Source organism: Eucalyptus grandis, chromosome 9 (assembly GCF_016545825.1).
Source record: "Eucalyptus grandis isolate ANBG69807.140 chromosome 9, ASM1654582v1, whole genome shotgun sequence".
NCBI classification, from domain to species: domain Eukaryota; kingdom Viridiplantae; phylum Streptophyta; class Magnoliopsida; order Myrtales; family Myrtaceae; genus Eucalyptus; species Eucalyptus grandis.
The window spans coordinates 29,575,181-29,600,215 of NC_052620.1; the positions used below are offsets into that span (position 1 = coordinate 29,575,181).

The 25,035-nt window shown below is 41.6% G+C and overlaps 3 protein-coding genes across 7 annotated transcripts; 1 reads left to right on the forward strand and 2 right to left on the reverse strand.

Moving 5' to 3' along the window:
- Positions 1 to 8,215: 8,215 nt before the first annotated feature.
- LOC104419169 (putative ankyrin repeat protein RF_0381) lies at positions 8,216 to 10,695 on the reverse strand. Its single transcript, XM_010030736.3, has 2 exons — positions 9,689 to 10,695; positions 8,216 to 9,180 (listed from the first exon to the last, which is right to left on the reverse strand). Exons 1-2 carry the CDS (start codon positions 10,406 to 10,408, stop codon positions 8,356 to 8,358), a joined length of 1,545 nt encoding a protein of 514 aa, XP_010029038.2. The 5' UTR covers positions 10,409 to 10,695; the 3' UTR covers positions 8,216 to 8,355.
- Positions 10,696 to 13,037: 2,342 nt separating this feature from the next.
- On the forward strand, positions 13,038 to 17,929 carry LOC104419170 (pentatricopeptide repeat-containing protein At3g54980, mitochondrial-like). Of its 3 annotated transcripts, none has more exons than XM_018862898.2 (5): positions 13,038 to 15,157; positions 15,266 to 15,443; positions 16,296 to 16,489; positions 16,570 to 16,779; positions 17,497 to 17,929. In XM_018862898.2, the coding sequence occupies exon 1, from the start codon at positions 13,077 to 13,079 to the stop codon at positions 15,069 to 15,071; it is 1,995 nt and encodes a 664-aa protein (XP_018718443.2). In that variant the 5' UTR covers positions 13,038 to 13,076; the 3' UTR covers positions 15,072 to 15,157; positions 15,266 to 15,443; positions 16,296 to 16,489; positions 16,570 to 16,779; positions 17,497 to 17,929. The 3 variants fall into 3 exon arrangements, with proteins under 3 accessions (XP_018718443.2, XP_039158634.1, XP_039158633.1); XM_039302700.1 differs by having other exon boundaries at positions 16,348 to 16,489; XM_039302699.1 differs by lacking the exon at positions 17,497 to 17,929 and adding an exon at positions 16,930 to 17,332.
- Positions 17,930 to 18,302: 373 nt separating this feature from the next.
- Positions 18,303 to 24,510, reverse strand: LOC104419171 (glucose-6-phosphate 1-dehydrogenase 6, cytoplasmic). Of its 3 annotated transcripts, none has more exons than XM_010030740.3 (16): positions 24,401 to 24,510; positions 23,521 to 23,751; positions 23,098 to 23,183; positions 22,689 to 22,755; positions 22,430 to 22,616; positions 21,775 to 21,932; positions 21,625 to 21,693; positions 21,357 to 21,415; positions 21,097 to 21,133; positions 20,736 to 20,807; positions 20,478 to 20,625; positions 20,229 to 20,324; positions 19,707 to 19,777; positions 19,262 to 19,377; positions 18,933 to 18,978; positions 18,303 to 18,813 (listed from the first exon to the last, which is right to left on the reverse strand). In XM_010030740.3, exons 2-16 carry the CDS (start codon positions 23,692 to 23,694, stop codon positions 18,646 to 18,648), a joined length of 1,554 nt encoding a protein of 517 aa, XP_010029042.1. In that variant the 5' UTR covers positions 23,695 to 23,751; positions 24,401 to 24,510; the 3' UTR covers positions 18,303 to 18,645. The 3 variants fall into 3 exon arrangements, with proteins under 3 accessions (XP_010029042.1, XP_010029041.1, XP_010029040.1); XM_010030739.3 differs by lacking the exon at positions 24,401 to 24,510 and adding an exon at positions 24,089 to 24,342; XM_010030738.3 differs by lacking the exon at positions 24,401 to 24,510 and adding an exon at positions 24,096 to 24,341.
- Between the last annotated feature and the right edge of the window lie 525 nt (positions 24,511 to 25,035).

A 25,035-nucleotide genomic window follows, 5' to 3' on the forward strand; every position in this document is an offset into this window, starting at 1 on the left:
CTGCTGGAAATTACATGGCAGGCCTGGAGAAAAGGAAAAAAGAGGAAAAGAAATATCTGCAGCAGCCTATCAAATTTCAGGATCAATGAATTCTGCTAATCAGCCTATTACACATGGGGAATATCAGCAACTTATGCAGGCTTTGCAGAAATTGGATGTCCAGAAAAAGGGAAGCAGCTTTACAGGTATTTCATATTGCCTGGCAAGTACTATTTCTAGAAATACCTAGATTATAGACTCAGGAGCCAGTGATCATATAGCATGTGATAGAAGATTATTTTCTGCTGTAAATGAAGAGTTAAAAAATCCTGTCACTGTGCAATTACCCAATGGAAGTATTGCCTATGTCACTACAACAGGAACAGTGGAACTTAATCCCCATATTATCCTTACTAATGTCCTCTATATTCCGGACTTCCAATTTAATCCGGTTTCAGTGTCTAGAGCTTGTAAGGACAACTCTTGTCGAGTTCTTTTCAACACTGATACATGTCTGTTTCAGGCCCTTTCGACTGGGACACTGATGGGCTGGGGTAGTCTCTCTGAAGGATTGTTTTTCTGGAAAAGCTTGCCTGCAAATTTTAATTTTCCTTGTAATAAGAAATCATTGTGTAACTCAATTTCCAATGATAGAAATTTCCTTTTGCACTCCAGATTGGGTCATAGTTCTCAATTTCCTTACCCTCATTGTCAAATTTGCCATCTTGCAAAGCAATCGCGTAATCCTTTCCCTTTAAGTCAAAGTCGTTCAAGAAATATCCTTTCCTTACTACATATTGATGTCTGGGGACCCTACCATACAGTAAATCATGATGGATCTCGTTTTTTCCTTACATTGTGGATGATCATTCCAGAGCCACCTGGATCTTCCTCATGCAGTCTAAAAGTCAAGTTGTGTCACACTTGAAAACCTTTCTTTCCTTATCCAAAACCCAATTTGGAAAACATGTACAAAAAATAAGGACAGACAATGGGAAGGAATTTTTTAATCATGAATGTGCGGATCTCATTTCATCTCAAGGAATTTTACATGAGAGCTCCTGTACTTATACACCACAACAAAATGGAGTGGTGGAAAGGAAGCATCGTCATCTCTTAGAGGTTGCCAGAGCTTTGAAGTTTCAAGCTTCTATTCCAGATACATTTTGGGGAGATTGCATATTGACTGCTGCTTATTTAATAAATCGAATGCCGACCAAAGTTCTGGATGGACAGTCTCCTTTCTAGGTACTTTTTGGAAAGAAGCCTGACTTGAGCCACTTGAGAGTTTTTGGCTGTCTCTGCTACGCTGCTATTGACGGGCCCAAAGATAAGATGGGTCCACGTGCTCGCTACTGCATATTCATGGGATATTCTACCTTACAAAAGGGATATCGAATTTATGATCCGAGTATCTTGGAGAATTTTTCGTCGCAGAGATATTATATTCCAAGAAACTATTTTCCCTTTTGTCCACCAGAACAAAAGTGGCACCGAACAGGGCATTCTCCGACCTATTCTCGGCGACGATGGATCTGCGGGTTCCGATATATATTTATTCCTCCGCCGACGGATACACAAGGTGTTTTCAACTCCACTAACAGCACAACACCTTTAGAGGAAGCCCAGGATGAAAGACTGAATGATAATGAGATTTCTTCAGATCTACCTATCCCAGACTCACTTCCAGTGGAAATCCCAGACGATACATCTTCAGGAGATGATCCACCCAGACGTTCTGGACGTGCTACTCGACCTCCTACCTGGACTAAAGACTATATATGTGGAGTCAGGAATTCACCAGGTATTCCTTTTCCAATCTCCTCTTATGTTTCCTTCGATCGTTTATCCCCAATGCATCGATGTTGCATTGCTCGTATTTCTGAAGACCAAGAACCATCCAACTTTCATGAGGCAAGCACTAATCCACGATGACAAAGGGCAATGGAGGCAGAATTGAAAGCCCTCATGGATAACCATACATGGGATCTTGTTGCTTTACCTCCACATCGTAAAGCAATTGGATGTAAATGGGTATACAATATCAAATATCGAGCAGATGGATTGATTGAATGATACAAGGCGCGACTTGTGGCTAAAGGCTTCACACAGAAGGAAGGTTTCGATTATCACGAGACTTTTTCCCCCGTGGCCAAAGATGTCACAGTTCGCTCTTTTCTCTCTGTAGCAGCTTCTCACGACTGGTCGTTACATCAGATGGATGTTCATAATGCCTTTCTCCATGGTGATTTAGATGAGGAGCTATATATGGAAATACCTCAAGGCTTACGGAGACAAGGGGAGAATAAAGTATGTCGTCTCCGCAAATCCTTGTACGGACTCAAGCAAGCATCCAGACGGTGGTACGCGAAATTTGCTGAATCACTAATAGCTGCTGGTTTTCAACAATCCAGATTTGATTATGCTGTATTCACATGGACTCAAGGTACGTCATCTATCTACTTGATGATATATGTAGATGACATACTCATTATGGGGAATGATGAAATAGCTATCAAAGGCCTTAAAGGATACTTGCATTCTACTTTCCATATTAAAGATCTGGGATCGCCAAAGTATTTTCTTGGGATTGAAATTGCTCGATCTAGCCAAGGAATCTCTCTCAGCCGGAGAAAATTTGCATTGGAGATCATTTCGAAGGGGATTATCTAGGTGTAAGCCGGTTTGTAGTGCCTATTGAACAAAATGTCAAGCCGACAACCGCCGATTATGATGTTGAAGTGCCTCAGGAGGCAGACCCTACTCTCAAAGATCCTTTGGGCTATCAGAAGCTTGTCGGGAAGCTCATATATTTGACTATGACTAGACCAGACATAAGTTACGCTGTGCAGACACTTAGTCAGTTCATGCATAAGCCAAAACAGTCTCATATGAATGCCGCGCTGAAAGTCGTGAGGTACTTGAAGAAATGTCCTGGTCTTGGGATTCTTCTCTCTAGGAAGTGTGACATGAAAATGATCACATATTGCGATGCAAATTATGCAACCTGTCCTATGAGCAGAAGGTCAATAACCGGTTTTTGTATCAAATTGGGGGATTCTTTACTTTCCTGGAGAACGAAGAAACAACCAACTGTCTCGTTATATTCGGCAGAGGCAGAATATCAAGCCATGGCTAAAACCACATGTGAAATAGTGTGGTTGAGAGGGTTACTTCAGGATCTTGGAGTGCATGTCAAGGGACCAACAAGATTGTTCTGCGACAATGATGCAGCTCTCAAACTTTCATCCAATCCTATCGTGCATGAGAGAACAAAGCACATTGAAGTCGATTGTCATTTCACCCGAGAAAAAATCCAGGAATGGATGATTGAGACACAAGGGATTGGAACGCAAGAACAACCGGCGGATGTCTTCACCAAACCTCTGTGTCAAAAACAGCATGCGTATCTCTTGAGCAAGCTAGGCGTCTTGAACATCTACAAGCCACCAGCTTGAGGGGGAGTGTTGGAAGATACGCAGAAAATAGGAAAGTTTAGCAAATCATGTCAAATTGTAAATTGATATGTAATATTGTCTATCTTAGGCCTAGAAAGATAGGGATAATTATTTTCCTTTATTATTTCTTCCTTTGTAGTTAAATACAATGTATTGTGCTCATATTACGATATAGAGAAATACATAGAAATTCCTACACCTCATCTCTCTCGATTTACCTTTCCCTTCACATTTTGACAATAGCCCATAAGTATTGTCTAAGCTTAACCAGGGTCTTCCGGCCGGCGTTGTGGCTCTATGCAGCTAATGTCTGTTGTACTGCATATAACTCATGCATTTATATACTAATATTATCAAATTGCAGCGCCTAAGCTAGATGAGACAAAAAATAAAAACCTAGACGAGGCAGTTTCCTAGTAACCATTATTAAGGTATTGCGACCACGAAAATGTGTCCAACATACATTAGCAAATATATTAGGAAACATTGCCGTGGGGCTTTGGAAGGGAAATCAAAAACAAGTGGGCCCTTGATCCTCGGAATTTACAACGCAATTACCCCACGACGGCCTGGGGCTGACTTGGGACTAATTGTGCACGGAAGCACCCACCATGGTTTCCGACTCTATTGATGATCTTAGCCGACATCCAATCATGTTCGGCTGCTATTGTGGGGTTGACTTTTTGGTGTTCTTGCTGTCGAATCGAATGATTCGCTTGTGATTTTTTAAGATTATTAAGCCACACAAATAAGAACAAATCGTGTAATTTGAGTTGTGTTTATTAGCCGCGAGTTCTCTCGTCCCGTTCATTTACACTGGAATTTTCTCTTTTTCTTTTTTTTCAATTTTTTTCCACCAAGAAATTGCTTGAAAACTTCAATTATTTGGCAAAGTCGATTTTCACAATTACCCAATTGATTATACAATGTTAGAAAATGGAAAAGTTAGAGGGTTGATCAATCAAAACGTTTAGAGGGTCGATCGATTTAGAATAAGGAAAATCGGGTAGACCGCTAAATCTTAGATTCTGTCCTTATCGATGTGTTTGGCAAATTGGGTAAAATGCTTGGAAAGATTGGACTGCGAGGCATGGAAATTTCCTGGTGGCTTCGTCCCGGTGATGATAACGACAATGAATTTAATTAATTTGCTGGGGAAAAAGGGGGAATTTGAATTGAAAATATTTAAATAAATTTGGTATTGGCTGGTATAAATTCACTTCATAGTGACACAAGCACTCACGCAAGCATTTTCAGCCTTCTATTGGTTTTTATCACACAGGAATCTGTTAGGCGAGTGTTGTTTAGATATAACAGTGTTCTGATCAAAACATCCCTGGTTTATAATAAACCGCCATGTGGATGATGTGTAACCTAATGCGCGCGGATGGAGCGGCTTACATATATCAGCAAAAATTAGCGGAGTGAAAAGGTTCATATGCTTCATGTTATTAAAAAAAAACTCGAGCTGTGCAATAGGGTAAATTAGGTTGTGGTTATAATTGGTTGCGTTTGGCGTTATTTAATCCATTAAAAGCCAGTGCATCTTACCTTGAGGAAATATCTCAGTCGTTTTCGAGAGAATGTTCATGAGGTTGCCGTCCAAATTTAGTTCCCTATAGCTTGAGGGTGACTCATGGCTAATACTAGTGCTTTGGGCATTTAGTCATTAATCTCATCTCTAATTTTTAAAAAGTCCCTTTCCAACCATCTCTATTTTTTTCATAATTTCATTCCCATTTACCTTTTGGCAACACCACGAGACATAGCCAAAAGTTTTGTGTAGATGGGAAATACTAAAAGGTCAACGGTCAATTCGATGGCAAGCTCACTATAGCCCGAGGGTGACTCGTGGTTAATACTAATTCTTTAGATATTTAGGATGCATTTAGAACCATCATGTTTTCGGGAATAATTTTTACTTATAATTTTTTTTAATTCTATTCCTAGACGAGTTTATAAGCATTCGAAGACATTTCGTAATTATCCAAAATTTATATTCCCTAAATAAAAATGCATTTAGTATGAACCTTAATTTTTTTTTTTTATGACTTAAAATTTCTTTTATTTTTAAATAATTTTATTACTTTTTTTTTTTTTCTTTTTCTTTTTAATTCTTTCTCTTCTTCTTCCTCTAGCCGATCGTTGGCCATGGCGATGGCTAGCAATTGACCAACCGAGGTCCAACTACCTCACCGAAGCCTCATCTGGCCAAGACGAGGCACCTCACCAACTAGGGGAAGAAGAGGAAGAGAACAAGAAAGAAAACAAAAAGAAGAAATGAAAGGAACAGAAAAGGACGGTCAAGGAGGAAGGGAATTGAGAGGAGGAAATGCGCTTTAACCTGCGATGGTTGTCGCCATGGACCACACGGTTCCGATTACCCATCCGATTTACCCATCCAACTTCTCCTCCCACCGTGTGCCCGTCATTCGATTGTACTTATCCGTATTCGATATGAAAAACAGGAAACCCTTTGATTTATGAATAAAGCCTTCATCAAACGTTGTAAAATTAAAGGAGTCAGGCCCGATGGTGCCACCGGGCGCGGCGGATCAAGGCGGAGTCTTCGGTTACAAAAAAAAAAAAAAACATTGTAAAATTGAGGGGGTAAGGAGAACGTGTTGGACCACTAGACCCATTTTGGAACGTGTGGGGTCTAGGAGTACTCATGTTTATGGAGGGAAGACGAAAAGCCAAAAGGGCAGGGCCAAGGATTCGATTGCTTTTACTTTCAAAGAATTACGGTCATTTCCGGTTATTCCTCGCGTAGCTCAATTTTAAAATACGAATGTTTTCTATCTAAAAAGAATTATGTTAGAACAAAAATTTGACATTTTGAAATGAATCTCTCTTTCCACACACATATATATAGACAATTCCATCTCATCATGTTAGTTATTTCTTTTTATTTATTATCTGATTTTTCTTGAGTGAATCTTTTCTAATCGTAACTTTTCTTTTCTTTGCATTTAAGGCAACACGTCCATGCCTCACGTGTAGCCGAATACTTCGATTTGGCTTTGGAACAAATAATAAAAAGAGACACAGAGAAAGAAACAGGAAAGCAGGGATAGCGAGAAAAAAGGAATTAAGGAAAGAAGGTGTGCTTTTTATCCTGCGTTGCTCCGGACTGCACGGTTTTTACCTGTTCCACGACCCGTCAAGACCTACGGACTTCTCCCAGTCCCCTGCCCGCGCGCCTATAATAAGGAAAAATGTGGTACTTCTCCGTATTCGGTATTGAAAAGAAGGAAACTTTCCATATTATGCTATGTCAACATTCTTCATGATTATATGTTTTGATATATAATAACATCTTTGACCAAACGTTGTACAAGTTAAAGTAGTTGGAAAACGCGTGGGACTACCGAAAGTGCTTTGGAGCTAGAGATGCACCCTAGATATCCTGCGAAAATGATTGGACCACCGAGGATCCACGGACCGCCCCTGGCTTAAGGTTTAAGACAGGTATCACGTGGAGCATACTTCGATTCTGCTTTGTCCTATAATTTCCATTTACCTTCCTTCTTAGCCATCAAGTTTTGTAAGAAGCTTGAATTTTCCTATTAAAGTTGTCTTTTTTTTTTTTTTTTTTTGGCTCACACTATTTCCACCCTCTTATTATCTTTTTACATTGAATTAACCATATTAACCCTTACAGGCTCCACCTTAGATTTAAGATTATTTCTTATCTTCTTTTTTTCCATTTGTTTCAATTTTACTAGAGACAAACTACCCATGCCATGCTCAAATAATATTTATTAATATTATATGTGGGCCCATTGTTGATTTAAGATCAACACTTGCCTTTATCTCTTCTTTTTTGGTTTTTTCCCTTTCTTTGTCAATTTGTAACAAAATTGCTGCACCTCTTTTTAAAAAATCTTGATTTTATAGGTAGCTACCTAATTATATTTTTTATGGCAAAAAAAATAATTATTTTTTAATGATTTTTATATTTCTTTTTTTACATGGAAACAATTATTTAAAATGTAATTTAAGCACAAATAAGAGAGTAATCTTTGATTAAATTGTGTATAATGCATATATCAGCCATAATATTTAATCTTTGAGTAAATCTGTACTAAAGTTCAAAGTGAAAAAATCCACAATCATGAGGATAATTTACGAAAATAAAATTTAACATTTCTTTACTCCAATATATTTCTTTACTGTGCTTAAATTACTTTTTGAATCATTTTTTCCTAATATAAAGCTATGGAGAATGTCAGCCTTATCCCAGATACCAAATTATCTCTTCATTTTCAATTAGAATTAGCTTTATAGCAAAAAGAATTAATTGCTTTCTAGCAAAAAGAATGATAACAATAACACAAGCACTGATTTTTAGTACTGCATAACAGAGAGATTAGATAAGCATAATTTTCATTTCAAGTGAGCGAAGCATATTTAAACATTCATTGGAAATCTACGGTAAGGAATGGGAAAATAAGAGTAACTCGGTAACTTTTTTTTTTTTCTTTTTCCAGTTACCCGAGTATTCTCCGTCATTAATTGTTAGGATTAGACTCGGATGTTAAGGCAGTAGGCCTGCTTGAGCCTGCCCAGATTAAATGGGCCCGAAGACCAAATTTGAGTAGTCTTGAGGAGAGATCCTTCTTGTATGACCCGACCCGCCTTCTTGAGTGGTCCGGATCTATCCAATGATCATCCTTTGGGCCTTTAGTCTGGAGTTAGGACCTAAATTGACCCGACGATTCCCCGCGCTTTATGACCATGCACATTGCTCGAAAACTAGGCCCAGATGCTAAAAATCAAGAATGAAATGAACCCCTCTAATTGTACCGGGGTTTTTATAACTTCCATTGAACAGCCGAAGAAGAAAAACTCTCTCCTTCAGTTCTTTATGTTATACATTCCCACTATGATTTTCAAGCCCCTACGTTTCTACACCTTACTTGTTGCAGATTCCTGGGTCATGCTTGTTTGCTCGTACCGCTGGCCACATGAACCTCTTAAGTCGCCTCGAAATGTTACTCGCGGAACCGGGTCTCTCGCTGATGCACGAACTGCTGTTTCTGTCGGTCGAGTCGAACGAGCAAGAGTTGACTCCTGCGCTATTCCGATAGCCGTCCGCATCTGACGTGTCCCAAACTCCGGCGTGCAAGAAAATTTCGTTATCGGCTATTCGAAAAGTTGTTCCGGGACTAGTAGTTCCGTTACCATGCGTCTTTATCTCCAAAGGCAAGGCTTCTCTGGCAGAAAGTTCCTGAATCCCGAGCATTCGGCCTCCGGCCAAAACTAACTTCCTTATTAATATGTCTGATGATGCGGAGCGAGGTCGCCGTTTGAGCCAATCGAGTGGGGACATCCCGTCCTCATCAGGAACGTTCACGTCGATTCCTCGTGCTGCGATCAAGATCTCCACTAGTTTAGGATGCACGTTACCAATGATTGCCGAGTGAAGAGCGGTCCGGCCATCGTTATTCTTCGCATTGATTATGTCTTCCACATCGAAGACTTCCCCGCTCAAGAATTTCTTCATTGTCTCGATCTGGACATCCAGTCTTCGGAAATCCGGAGCTTGGAGACCGGAAATAGCCATGTGGAGGAGAGTCTCTCCATTTTTGTTCGTCGACAGGACAGAAGACGGAGAAGAAGAAATTAGTGCCTGAATGGTGGGTAACTGACCCTTGTAAGCAGCCATGTGCAACGCCAAGTTGCCTCGATGGTCGGTCGAGTCAATCATGTCGAAGGCTTTCATGAGATACTCAACCACCTGCATTGTTTTCAACATGGGAGCGACACTGAGATCATTTAATCTTCTTGGTGAGTTGCTCTAGACATGGGAGATCACAAACTAGGTCTGCACTAGCATCATCTGTGACTTCAGCCTATGTGATATGTAAACGAACGAATATAAAACAACTAGCAGGTGCGGGAATCAGTCTCCTTCCTAACAAAGGTTTCGGTGCGTTTAACAGGCTTGATGAATTGATCAGATTGGTCGAGACCTTACTGTCGACATTAAGCTATGTTCCAATTGAACTGAGACGAAGCCGAAATTCAGTCACAATGCAGAGCTACATTTAGTCCAATGGTGACCGACCCTATGGCAGTCAAAACGTGATCATCCTCAAAGTCCGTAAAACAGGAAAGACATCATCTAACCATCGAGCAAAATTATCCGTTCATGAAATAAACCGTGCGTCCTGGGCCTTGCTCTAGCAAGATAATCCAATCAAAAGACATAAACCTGCCACAGAGGCCGCGAGCTTCCAACTCACCTGGACATGTCCTTTGCCGGCGGCAGAGTGCAAGAGAGTGGAGCCATGAGCATCTCTATAGGCCAGAACATCAGAGCGGCCGTCACCCGCGACGAGCTCCTTCAGGATCTCCAGATTGCCTCCTCTGGCAGCAGCATGCACTGCTCTGTTCATCACCTCCCATTTGTACACGGAAGCAACACCTCCCTGCCCTGCAATCTTCGTCACCGACAAAAACGCCCTCGGAGACACCGTGAAATCAAGCACCATCCTGAAGACTTCAAGGCTCCCGCTCCTGGAAGCGGCGTAGAGAATGTCGGTCACGCCGTATTCGCCCTCTCCCAGAACAAGAGACGGGTCTCTCTCCAGCAGTTCTCGGACGAAACCCAAGTCCCCTGCCGACGCGGCAGTGTACATGAGCCACCCACCGATACCGTACCGACCCTTGACGAGGGAATCTCTGTTCTTCGAATCGCACTCCTGCAGGAGCTGCCGGGCCACCCGGGAGCGGTGCTCGGCGATGCCGCGGAAGCGCCCGGCGTCGCCCGCCTCCTCCCAGAGGGCCTCGAGGCGGCGGATGCGGCGGAGGGAGGTGAGCTCGATGAGGTGGTTGGGGTCGATGTGGAGGAGCTCGCGGACGAGCTCGTAGTGGCCGCTGGCGGCTGCGCATTCTATAGGGGAGGCGCACCACCACTGGTCTCGGGTGTTCGCCCACCGGAGAGGCAAGAACGTGGGAGGCATCAAGGAAGATCGAGAACGCGAGAGAAACAAGAAAAGGCGAAAGAGAGAGTCAGAGAGATGACACTCTCACACGGAAATGCGTCAGCGTGAGGGAACTGTCATTCTGCGATGTCTCGTCAGTCCGCGTCAAGAGTGAGGACAAAAGCTGTGTTGTTGGAAATGGAGAAATGTGGAGGGCTGCGGTACGAGACGTGGTGTCTGAAAGATTTAATGATGAGGTTGAGGAAATGGACAGGAGGATTTGAGGGGTTCCTTTTGCTGAAGTTGAGGTTTTGCGACTTTTCATGGGCCAATCTCCTTCGGAAAAGCAAGTGTGCATAAAAAGAAACATATAAGTCTAATCAGTGAGAAAATATTCAGATTGCGAGGTAGGGGAGATTCTTGATAATAGCCCGTGAGCGGGGACCGGGAAACAATCGCAATCAATGGTGCCGTGGGATCCATTGGTGGGGCTTACGCAACACTCTCCCTCATCAAACTGTGATGATCAATTTTATTAATAGACCTAGATTTGTGCAATAACTTTTCGATGCGTGATCGATAAGCATGGGCAAATACTTACCTATATCTGGATCCAAATTGATACCCGGATCATCGATCATTTAGGCACCACGTTCGAGTCTTGTATAGATTAGGGACAATGCAAGGCTGACTCGACGAGAGTGCGTGCAGAGAGAGAGAGAGGGGGGGAGAGATTGGTTGGAGTGATGGAGCAAGCAAGCATTTGGGAACGAGGAAGATGACACTTCTCTTCTTTTGGCTGAGGGGGCAAGGAAGGAAGGAAGGTGGTGCTTTGAGTAGGAATTACTATTGGACTTGTGGGTGTAGTTGCGCCCAATCATATCTTTCCTTCCTTTCCCCGGTTTACATTCCTCTTTTTCAGGTCTGCATAACTGGCCTGCTCTGCCATTCTTCCTTTCTTTTTGTTTTCCTTTTAATTTTCCCAGTATCACGCGAAAATCAGAATGAGATTGTGGGGGTCCGGACAGAGAGCTAGCTGTTCCTGTTTAAGAAAAAACAAAAGAATGGGACTCTCAACCCCACCATATACGTTGCTGAAAAGGAAAACTACATAAATAAAAAAGCTGCTTGTCAGATGCCACCATGTGCGCTCGTGTTAGGACAGCCAGAGCCCCGTCCTACATGCTCAGCAAAATGGGAGCTTTTCGAAACCTAAAGCCTATGCTGCCAGCCTAGCCAGGGTCTACACCAATTAGGAAGACAATGGATAGATCAATCTAAGCACCAAAGGGATTATTCTGTGGAATTCAATGCTAATATATGCTTTCTTGGTCAGAAAGGTGAGCAATACTTCTTCTTTTTTGTTTTTTGGTCAGAAAAGTGAGACGGACTTTAAAAGCTTTCTTTGATGCCATGAGGAAAACCCAAAGGGATGTCATTCCTTATCCTTTGTACGATAGATATGTTTTATGAAAACACATATTGGAAACATGGAAATGACACCAATGGGTTTGATTTCCAATAATAAATCAATATTTCAATGCACCCAACAAAAACTATATTGTTTTGCCATGGCACAGATTGGTAACTCAAATTCCATGCTCGAATATGAATTACCAAATACAAACAGGTTTGAAAGATCTCATGAAATAAATGATTCACTTTGTCCACACATAACCGAATGAGATCTAAAAAGGTAGGATAGTAAGTAACTGAACTCACTCATTTTATAAGGAAGAATCTACCCAAGCTAATCGATTAAACTGTTGATTAGATTATTGAATCCATCTGAAAAGTATATGAAGAATAGACAAGGCTAATTTCCCGAGTAAAATGTTAAAATCCTTTCGACTCCCCTAAATAGGCCTCCTCCAAGAAACAAATTGCAAAGCAAATCAGCCCAAGACTCTTCCAAAACTAGCCATGAAAGCCCAATATGAAGCCCAAGCCCTCCATGTGATAAGCCCAGCCCAGGTCCCTTGCGCTGCATCTGCATCGTCACTCTCCCCCTGGTCCCTGAAAAACTCTATCCATTTTCCATAGGGTTTATCAAGGGGATTGTGCATTTCCGAAGATTCCGCAGCTGGAATCTAGCAGAAAACGATGAGCTCTCGATTCGGTCGCGTGCGAGTAGCTCCGCTTTGCTCCGTTCTCCAACCATCTCGAGACGCATTTGCTCAATGCCGGAACGCCCGAGCTCCGCCGCTCCGGAACCACTTCTTCCGGAGAGAATGCGCCCGGAGTCGAGCGATCCCGAGCAGATCGGCTCAAGACCGGATTTTCCCCACAGCCCATCTGAATCCGGTCGAAATGATCCCGAACCCACCAGGCGCGGTCCCGGCGGTTCGGTTTCTGGACGAGCCGATGTGGTGGGCGCCCTGTTGAGCCTCAGGGACGACCCGTCCCTGGCGCTCAAGTTCTACTTGGGAGCCGAGAGGAGGCGCGGCTTCGTTCGGAGCGTCGATGCGTATTGCGTCTTGCTTCATATCTTGACGGGATCTCCGGAGTCTTGGCCCTCGGCTCGGAGGTTGCTCCGTTGGAACGCCGCCGCCGACTCCGGGCTCACTCCCCGACCGCGCTCGTGGATGGTCTGGTCGAGTGCGCCGAGCGGTTCGACTTCGAGTTGGGTTCGCGGGTCTTTGATTACTTGCTGGGTAGTCTCCTCCGTGCTGATCGGGTTGGCGACGCCGTGGATTGCTGTAATAGAATGATTGAGAGCAATGTGATGCCCTCCCTTCAGTACTTAAATGGTCTTTTGCATGCATTGCTTAGGAGGCGCAGGATTGGGGCGGTGCGGGAATTGTATGATGCCATGGTCGCAAAAGGCGAAAGAGGTGATGTCTTTACGTTGCACGTGGTGATGCGAGCGTGTATGAAGGAAGGGAAGCCTGAGGAGGCTGGAGAGTACTTTAGACAGGCCAAGGATCGAGGGGTGGAACTGGACGATGCAGCTTATACTGTTGCGGTCCAGGCTAGGTGTCTAGAGCTGAATTCAGATTTGGCGTGTGAGTTGATGGATGAGATGAAAGAAAAGGGATTGGTCCCTTCGAACTTTACATTTACTCGTGTGATCACTGCTTGTGTGAAGCAGGGTTATACGCAAGAGGCTCTGAGGGTTAAGGATGAGATGCTAAAGAGAGGGTATGAGATGAATTTGGTGGCGGCAACAAGTTTGATTAGGGGATATTGTATGTCAGGTGATCTAGATTCTGCCCTGAATTTGTTCGAAAGTATTTGCAAGGATGGTCTTGTCCCAAACAAGCTGACCTACACTGCTTTGATTAGCGGATGCTGTTGGAATGGGAATGTCAAAAAGGCATCTGAGGTGTTCTCCCAAATGAAACTTGCTGGTGTACAACCTAGTGACTCCAATTTTAATCATTTGATTAGGGGATATTTAAAAGCTCAGTCATGGGAAGAGGCTCGTAAAATATTTGAGGAAGCTGTTGAGTGTGGAGCTGCTAACACCATAACCTATAATCATCTTCTGTCCTGGCTCTGCACTCAGGGTGATTTGACTGAAGCTTGCAAATTATGGGATAAAATAATGGTCAACGGTGTAGTGCCAAATGCAGTTTCATACAACACCATGATTCATGGACACTGCAAAAGTGGCAATATGGATATGGCATCTACCACGTTCTTAGAGATGCAAGGAAGGGGACTAAAACCTAATGTACTTTCATTTACCATCTTAATAAATGGATACTTTAAACATGGCGATCCATTTCGTGCTCTTGATGTGTTTCAACAGATGGAGCATGCAGGAGTTGCTCCCTCTGATTTCACATTTCACATAGTCATCGATGGTTTGTGTAAAGCTGGCCAGACTGTTGAGGCAAGGGACACGTTGAATAAGTTCATCGATGAAGGCTTTGTCCCGAGCTGCATGGCTTTCAATAGCATTATAGATGGATTTGTTGCAGAGGGTGGCATAAATTATGCTTTATGTGCTTTTAAAGATATGCATGATTTTGGAGTTACCCCAAATGTAGCTACTTACACCAGCTTGATCAGAGGTTCTTGCAAAAGCAATAATATTGATCTGGCACTTAAGATGTGGAATGAGATGAAGAAGAAAGGTCTTGAACTGGATATCACCGCATATGGTGCTCTAATTGATGGATTCTGCAAAATGAAAGACATGGAAAGGGCACTGGACTTGTATTCTGAACTTCTAGAAGTTGGTCTATCTCCTAATACAGTCATATATAATTGCCTCATTAGTGGGTTTAGAGATCTAAACAACATGGAGGCAGCACTTCGTTTTCGTAAGAAAATGGTAGATGAGGGTATCCCTTGCGACTTGCGAACCTATACCACTTTAATTGACGGACTGTTGAAAGAGGGTAAACTACTCATGGTATTGGATCTTTACTCCGAGTTGCTTACAAAGGGCCTTGTACCTGATTTGGTGTTGTACCATGTCCTGATGAAGGGTCTCTGCAAAAAGGGACAGCTAGAGAATGCTGGCAAGATTTTGGAAGAGATGGATAGGAAAGGTGTCAGGCCTGATGTTCTCTTATACAACACATTGATTGCTGGAAACTTCAAGGAAGGCAATCTTCAAGAGGCTTTTAGGTTGCATGATGAAATGCTTGACAGAGGACTTGTGCCTGATGATACTACATATGATATCCTTGTAAATGGACAATTTGAAAGGAACAATTATCTGCCTGAAGCTTCAATGTCAAGTGGTTGATTTCCTACTGTATCATCAGACCCCGGTTCATCATTTGAAGATGGAGTTCATAGTGTCTTGCAGTGACCTGCATATCTGATACTAAGGTACTCCCTGCGATTTGATTTCCTTTTATTCTAGTATCATTTCCACTTCAATGGCTTTGTTCTTTTTTGTTAAATACTCAATTTATGGCTGCCTTTCGTATCTGCCAGGTGGATTGGACTTGGATCCCAAGTCTATTCCTATGCAACTAGAGGCCAAATGATCAAGGTCTAAAGATGATCTTGAGCATCATAAAGTAAATATCCATCATCTGTTCCATGCCACAGCACCGAGGGTTGCTTCTGCTTCAAAGAAGTTGAAACCGCTCTGTGACCATTTGGTCTGCAGGTACTCTGAGAAATGTCTTGTAACTGGCTAGCCATTCTGTTATTCTTCAGGACTAAAGTATACCTGACACACACTGAATCCCTAAGTGCCTTGTCTCAGCAATCCAGACTGCTTTACATAAGCTATTGCTTTTTGAATATGGAGAAACTAATGCATTTTCCATTTGCTCAGCCCATGGGAATGAAATGGATCGCCTGTTTAGATACATGTGACAAGAGAGTCTCTGTTATCTCATAAAATATTAGTTTCCTCCCTTGCTTGAGAACATTATAGTGCTCCAAATCAACTAATCCCATGACTAATGGATATCATTGCCCTAGTGTATGTAACTTAAGTAGTGCCAATACACGACACAACATGACACTTCAATACGATATTTCTCAAAAAATAGAAAATTCCAACACGTTAGGATACATATTATTAATGTATATTTTTATATATATGATTCAAATTTGCAACTTAATAAATGATAAAAGAAGAGCCTAAAATGAACTTACACTGAAAACATTAATCCACCATTTGTTAATATCATTTATTATTTTAATTTGACAATTAATCACTTCTTTCACCTTTTTTGAAATTTTTATTTTATTTTTTAATATATATATATATATATTGATCCCTCATTTATTGAAAATTTTTAAAATTGACTCGATGCGTGTCAGAATCATGTGTTGAAACATGTTGAGAGAGTTGACCACGTGTCGGACACGTGTCGGAGTGTTTGACACGACATGAAGGCTCCTAGAAAGTGTCGATGCATTCTAGGTAGTAACTAAGAAGAGTCAACTTTTTACCTTCGTTCCTTTGTTATCACTGGAGTTTTACCTTACCATTGTTCTTCTTTTCCAGTTTGTCCTTATCTTATTCATGATAATTTGGTAACGTGAGAAGTCCTCATCAGTTCTCTCGTGGAAGGATTAAAAAGTGGTTGTCAATTCAGTGCTGCCAGCTTTCGCTGAGGAGCCACGTCTCTGTATGGTCTGGAAGCATAGAAATTTACATCATTCTTGACAATGCATGATGCAGAATACAAATTACTCTGAGTATGTTCCCTACCTTTAATGTATTCCTACTTTTTTACAGATCAACACAAGCAACTCTATATGTTTATATATATTTTCAGGTTATGAGAATGATACTTTGGCTGGCAAGTATAAGTCCTCAATCTTTGTGAGTCACTTTTTACAAGTTGGTAAAACAAGATGGATCAGCATCAGGTTTTCAGACTTCCTTCCTTGGCGAATTTAACATCAGTTACTTTCAATGCCACCAAAATTTTGATCATGAGTTTGTTGGACCTCCCGGAACAAATTATGATCAAAGCATGGTGAAGGTTGTCAACTGTATTCTCCTTTTTGTTCTTTAGGCTTGTTTTTTGTTTTTCTTTTTCACAAACTCTGTTAAATCCATTTTACCAAAAAAAAAAAACTCTGTTAAATCTTGAGCTTTCTTTCTGTGTGTTTGTCCTTATGGATGTTTGCAGATGCCAGAGAAGACACACACATAAACAGTCTTCTTTGGATAGTTGCTTTCTCTATAAAATGTCAGTTTCTGGACGCCTGTGAGGATGAGAAGCTTTAGGTTACTAGTCTAGACAATCAATGCTTTAGGACACGGTGTTTTGTTTATCTCATTTTCTCGGATGCAATTGCAAAGTGTTATCACTAGGGAATACTGATGTAAGAATTCAGTTGCAATTGCATCCGAGAAAATGAGATTTCATTAATGGAATTGATGTAAGAACATAGGTGAATTCATTCACTTATACTCTTCTTGTTTGTTCATTCAAGAGCACTCATGATACTTATATGCCTTCAATTCGTTTTGGCATTGGATGGCGTTGTATGATTTAAACCCGATTAAATATTGGATTAGTTCTGAATACATCAAAATCGGCTTTGAGTTAAAGCAGCAATTATTGAATGAACAATTCCTTACATGGTGATAGGGGGGGCAAAAGCAAGTCACACTTATAGTCACCGCTCCACTGTCCTCAATGCACTGATTTGTAACGTGTGGATGACAATAGCGACGTTGGTCACAAATGCAGGTCATTGCCCACGTATGGAGGTGATGGTTTTCAGAGCGCTTCAGGGACAGGCCTTGAAAACCTGAGACCGCCTTCTATGTGGTCCCCAATTGGTCAGCAACCGGCTCCACAAGACCATCTCTACTTGTTAGCAGCATGCTGAGGAGGCGACGGCAACTGTGACAGGAAAGAAGTCGTTGCTAAGTTCCATTGGGGACGGTTATATTATTGCATGTAAGATGGTTTTGGCCATCACCATTGAGGAAGGTTATTATTGCCTATAAGAAGTAATCATCTTGATTAGCCGATCAAACCCCCTATCCCGAAGAGTTGCTAGATCCTACTTGCTATGAGCTTGATTCGAGCATCATTATAAATCAGCTTATAATGAGAAAATGTAACAACTACATGGATATTTTGAGGGCTAGAAGCGCACGAGATTTCATTTCATGCACCGCGAAATCCCTTGTTCTCGGTATGTACGTCATATGCATCCGGTGGATATGCTTTCACCGTCTCTAAGATTGGTTGAGCTTCATGTCAAATCAACCTGGTCCACCTCACCTAAAGATTCACGCTATAATTCATCCTAAACGTTTAGTTCAATATTCCAGGACATGCTCAGGGAAGGAAAATAGCCACTAGCACCGGCTAGGGTCAAAGCATTGCTCCTAGGTCCATATGGACACTGTTCTTACTAATCAGGAAAGGAGTTTGGGCAGTTGCTTCAATATTAGCTCTTGTAAAATTGTATTGAGTTTGATTTCTGAAAATGCAACATGCCGGTACTCCAATAAGCTTTGGAAACTAGTTAAGATAATCAATGATAACCAAGCTAGTTGTCCCGTTTAATCGATTCGGAGAAATCAGAGAGCTGTAATCGAGTACACAACTACCAAGAGATAATTGGGACACCACTCGTTACTTATTGAAAGGCTCAATGCCATTATTGTTTCAAGTCTACACACAACACCTCCTCACTCTCTTGAGCTGGCACCTTGCTGAGATTTCTTTGAAGCACAAGGCCGCCTGCAGCAGATATTGCACTTTGATTGTATACAGGTAGGTTTGTAGTACTGGTAGTATTATAGTACTAAAGGACGAGGCCTCAAAAACTGCCAGCTTATAGGGCGCTGGACCGAAATTTATTTGTGGACGGTGTCTTCATATCTACAAGGTTGGAGGGATCCAAATGTAACCATGCGTTTGAACGTAACCAGCTTTTTCCAGCAGCTCGTCCGCTTCAACAGGACCTCGGCTCCCTGGTTGGTATGGAATTGGCTTAAATTCACCATCGTCAATTCTGTGAAGCATCGGTGTGAAAATCTCCCAAGCCGCCTGCAATTGAACAATGCAACTGTCAATGGGCAATCCTGTTTTTGCAAAACCGGGGAAAAAAAGAAAAGTTGTGCCTGCTTGTGGATAAAAGTTTCGCAACAGTATGGCAATGCTCGTACCTTAAGTTCATCTCTCCGAACAAAGTGCTGTTGGTCGCCCCTGATTCTGCAATACCAAATTTCAACATTATCGATAAAAGAACCGTTATGGTAAAGCAAGACATATCTCAATTTCACATTATTCTATTTGCAGTAATTTCAACCAACAAAAACTTGCAGTAATTGAAGAGGCATATTATATGATTTTTCATATCAGATGCCAGAGAAAACTATCCTCAATTTAATTGCCCGCCTGAATGCAAGTCTACTCCACTGAGCTAAGCTCCAAACAAAGAGCTACGAGATTTTTTAAGTTGGAAGTACTCTAAATAAAGAGGAAAGAAATGTACGTGTCAAGTATAAGACGCTCATATGCCTCAGGAATTACGACTCCTTGATAACGTTGCCGATATGACAAATCAAGTTCACTCTGCACGGTTGACATATCCAACCCAGGCTGCTTGACCTGCATGAAGAAAAAGGAGTAGGTTATAGATCGCTCTCGAACATCATGATTTTCTCCCCGTAATAATGTCACAACATCAGTGAAGTGCTGCCTCTGAGTTCCAATCTTTAGTGAGAAATAACAAATCCAAACAACCTAAGAGTGGGCTATACTGACACAATACCAAGTCCTGCATATGATAGCATAGACCTCATTGTGAGCATTTTACTTACGGATAGATGCTAGTGTGTGTGTGAATTTATGCACGTAACATTAAGCAGGCCTTAGCAACAACATTCTGGACATACTAACTCTGAAGAAAGCTAGTATTAGCAAATCCAGTCACATACCGTGAGTTTCATGTACATGGCTTCAGAAGGTTGTAGGCGAATTACGAACTCATTTCTCCCTTGCTTCTTACCTGAAGAAAAGTTGCCATTCAAGGAGCAAATCAACCCATTGCCAAAATGAAATACCCATAAGAGAATGACTATATGCAGCAAAACTGGAGGACATGTAATATTTGACTGTTTAGTACATCACAAAGTATTTCACGTGGCCAAAATTCATAATCGACAAGTTTTTAAAAACCAAAAGTTTTAAACATGAAAACTTCTTGTCCTCTGGTCAGTACATATAGGCCCGTCTGGTAGTGAAATCAAATTCTAGTAACTACTGTCACATATAGTGCAACTACACAGCAGACAGGACACATCCCCTAAATGTCATCCTCAGGCTTATGCTTTAAATGCTGGTTACACTTAAAAAGTTGAAAAAAAAAAAAAAAATCAACAGTTCTTTAGTTAACCAATGGATTGACCAAGCATGAACTTTAGAAAATCAGTGGAAAGCAAATATGTATACTACCATACATTTGAATATATCCCCAGGAACATCCTTAAATTGGACACGTATCTCTGCTTTTCTTGAGTTTAGAGCTTTCCCTGCCTTTAGTATGAAAGGAACGCCTAAAAAAGAAATGGCATGAGTAGTTAGAGCAGTTAAAACAATGTTATTCAGCTGTTCATTAGCATATGTCTGTGAGGATGTAGCTAATGTACAAAACAAATGTCCATAGGGAAGTTTGGATAGTGGTTCCTTTCAACTTCCATGTATCACACCTTCCCATCTTTCGTTATGTATACGTAGAACCATAGTTGCAAAAGTGGGAGTATTTGAATTGTCAGGGACAGTTGGATCGTCCCTGTAACCTTCATATTGTCCAAGAACAACCTCTTCATCTGTAATCGGAAGTACTGATTGAAGGACCTGCATATGTCATATGATAATCAGAAACCAACCAGTATTACGTGCCAAGGAATACTGACATGCTACTAGTTGGAAGTATTCCGTTGCCATGCCATGGAATAAGAGAATACCTTCACTTTCTCATCGCGAATGTGCTCTGGTTTGAGAGATACAGGTTTTTCCATGGCAACCAGACAGAAAACCTGCAACCACTCAAATTTTATTAATCAAATGAAGATCTTTTTCCCCCTTAGATGATACTCGGGTTGTTGAGTTTAGTTTATAATTTCTTTTCTGCAGGTTTGGGGCACAGAGGATGGGTGATGGGTATGTAGCAGGGTAGCAGAAGGACATGGGGAGAAAAAATGTTGGCACCCAAGGTGCCAAAAAGTGCCAAGACAATTCAAGTTACAATCCAGTACAAATGGGCTAGGCATATCTTCCTAATTATATCTAGGGTACAAGTAAATAACAAAATCAAAATGGCAGTACCTGCAAAAGATGGTTTTGAATAATATCACGGATGATCCTGCAAAATTCAGATGGCACAGTTCATGGGCCTTAGTATCAAGTAAAGCATAGAAAAAACAACCTCATGATGATTAGACATCATTAAAGAAATATCATCAAGTAAACCATCGCGAAAGGCGCAAGACAATTAAATATCTCAAATGGATTCGATGGTAGAGAAACAATCTCTATCCAGACATCTAGTTTGATAGACAGGGAGAAAATACCAACAGCATGCATACCCGTATTCATCAAAATATCCACCACGACCATCAGTTCCAAAATCTTCTCTGAATACTATCTGCCAAAGATAGAAGCAAACAATAAACAAAAAAATAAGTACACTGCAAATACAGCAACGAAACAACAATGTCAATAATGGACAAAGCCATGTTGCTAGTGTTTCTTATTTCAAGGACAATCAGCACGCAGGCACAAAATAATGAAAGCTTGTCAAAGAAGCAAATTCAGCATTTTGGCAAAATAATAACTTAAGATAATGGCACTTACCTGCACGTTATGAATATTATCGCGGTTCCAGAGGGGCAAAAAGAATCGATTCGCAAAACGCAGGACCAACTGTATGAAGGAATAGAAGTGAGAAGAGATAGGATATTTAGAGAATGAAAAAGAGAGCACCATAAAATAATAAATATCTACCAAATTCTGCACGAGTTCTTTTCCAAGATAGTGATCAATACGGTAAATTTGTGGTTCATCAAATAATTCTCCAATTTGAGTACTAAGTTTTTCTGCAGATTCGAGATCCCTGCCAAAAGGTTTTTCCACAACAATTCGAGTCCATCCTCCAAGATCAGCTGAAAAGGCAAGATGCAGTTGTTCATATATGTTAAATAGAGACATTTTTGTGTGAACATAAAAATAAGCCCCAGCTCTTATTGCCCAAAACTTTGCCTGCAACTGTAAGTTATTCGTAAGATTCACATTACTTCACAAACTTTTCGTCATCATCCCCAAAACAACAAGAGAGATGCCTAGAAGAACCTTTTTAGATACAAAAAGAATACTTGTTGCCCAGTTAAAAAAGTGTGATCCCAAGAACTTAAGGGGATCTTATGACTCTTAGCTAGCCAGACAAAGATATGAGCATATTAAAGCAGCACCATGCACTCCCTAAGAAGATGCATCCCAGGCTATCTTGCTAAACAACCACCGATTTATAAAGGGCCAGTAAACAAATTTAGATTGGCCTTCAATTACTAGTCAGCACTCCCATAATAACTTCTAATGAAACACGGATGGAGAGCAAGTATTCAAACAATATAGCTTCATAAAACTTCAGATATCCTCTTACATTTGTTCATGCAGCAGTTTCTGATCATCTTGCAGACAGAAGGATATACAGATGGGGGAAGTGCCAAATAAAACAATCTCCTCGATGACCCTTCATGACTATTCTTTGAAATTTCATGCTCTGAAATTTCTTTGTCCAACCTCCGAAAACCGTCTTCAGTATCATAAGAACCACTTACATATTTGATCTGAAAGTGATCATCAAGAGAGTTAGCATGAGAATGCATTGTAAAACTCTAGTTACTGGACCAGCAACTAACCAGCTCGAGAAACTTCAAAACATCGTCAGAGTACTTGGATGAAGCAGCCTTGTTATCAACAAGAAACCTGATATATTGATTGCCAATAAGTTTCATCCATTGTCAATACTTCTAAAATTCCTGAAGCTAAAATACTGAAAGATCATGGATATCATGGCTAATATAAAGAACCACTGAGGTGGTTACCCAGAAATAGATTACCATGAAATAGAATACCTTCTCAAAAGTAGTCCCAAGTGAGTAGTAATGATAATGATGTTCATATCAGGTGCAACAGAGTTAAAAAAGATAAACAAAATATGTCCCTTCTTAATCATACTATAGAAGGAAGGAAGTGCGATGAAACATTAAAATAAGAAAACGAAAGCCAGATAAATCATGCAAAAGTGAATGTCGACGGATGTCTTACCCGCGGATGCGATTTCTCAACTCCTCATCCGATATTTTAGTCCTAGCATAGCCAAAAATGTGGACTTCTTCTGCTGGTAAAAATCCCTGCACCAATTCATCCAGTTTAAGAGTTAAGATAACTCGTATGACCACGGAGCCAAAAAAAATAATAGGAACTACTGGCCAACAATACTATTGCAATAAAAGGATGTCCTCGTGTGATTATAGAATCAAGAAGATGGTGAAGTCCAGATAAGGACACGATGGCATGAGCATTGACACAGCAGAAAAAGGTCCGTTGTTTGGCAGACGCTCCTGCAGCCTACGGTTAGGAAAATGCCATTCCAGAAACAACCTAGTGCTATAAACCTTATAAAGAATGCAAGTCCACTTAGTATGCGAATTGATGTGGGCATATCGACTACAGAAGACTGCAGCAGACCTGGCGGTAGAGATTGAAGAGCGCGGGGAAAGTCTTCTTCTTGGCAAGATCTCCAGAAGCACCGAGCACTATAATCGAGAGGCACCCAGTTTCGGGCACATCATCGATGTCTTTCGAGAAGGAATCGCTTCTGAGACTGGATCTTTTCTCAACAGACCACTGACCCGATCCCATCTTCTAAAGAGTTTTGAAGACAAAGATGCTGCTTCACAAACAGGGCACCTCTTTGATCTGCAGTTAGAAGCAAGACACGGGTTGATTAGAGCAAAATGAACGAACTTGATCATCATTCGGCCACAACAGAGGTAAAATGCTCCGCACAATCACTCCAAAACGAAAAAAGAAAGAAAAGAACTAGGGACGAGGATCTGCTATGCACACCGCCTGGCTACTGAGACACCATCACATATAAAAACCACAGCATTCGCTCGCGATCCTAAACCAACAAACGCAGCATGACAAGCATGTCACCGCACACCGCGCTCTATTGGCCTCCCTCACTCTCACGGTCAAACTACCACCCACCCAGAGAACGAACAATAACAAGAATTGCTCCCCGAAAACGAACCCGTCACCTGAGATGAGCCCGCCTGAGAAAACCAACAACCGAAGGGCACGCGCAGGACCCAAATAGCAAAAGGGCAGCAGCCGGATCCGGAAGTTAGAGGCTCCGCAATGCCCGGACGCCGACGCGTTGAAGAGAGAGAAACAGTGGGAGAGGGACGGAATCGATGAGGGTTGAAAGAGTCGCGGGATCAGCTTATAATAATCAACAGCGCCAAAAAAGGGGTCGGAATATAAACAAACGTCACGGGTGCGACAGCAATTACGCTAATGCGAGGAAAAAGGAGGAGAAAGAGATCAAGAAATGCTTTTTTACCGACAGCCGCCTTCCCTGGTGGTGGTGCGAGCCCGGAATGTGAAAAGCACGGCCAGAGAAATGACGCTTTGCTGGGTATATGAAAGAAATGAAAAGGGGGAGAAAGTCGGTCACCAACTCAGAATGGTCGCGATCGAGTCCATCTCCATGGATGACGAATTGCCTTACGAAATGGTTGTCCCCTTCCCCTTGCTCTCTGCTCCCGTATTCAACGTGGGAAGAGAAGCCAACTGGCTTCGTCCGTCTCGCTTTTCCCCCGGATTTTTCTCGTATTTGCGGTTCTGCCCCCGCTGGCTTTTCTTCTGTTGCATGAGATCCCGTTTTTCAGGTTTCAGGAGTACTAGTTACTTCGTTCTGTGTCCTGGCCAGGGGAGAAAAGATCGACTTTTTGATTTTCTTGGGCGTACGGTCATATTTGAAAGGAGGAGTTGCTTATCAGAATCCTTCGCTTGTTTTGCAGAAACATAGATGATGTGCTGCCCGCGCAGAGACATGAGAATGGAAATTATTGACGGTTGTTAAGAGTGATTTTGACGTTGCATTCTTTCTTAGGAAAATGAACATGTATGGAAAATAAAATAGAAAAGGTAACAAATATATTTGCATTGTGTTTTTGGGATATGATATATCTTTTA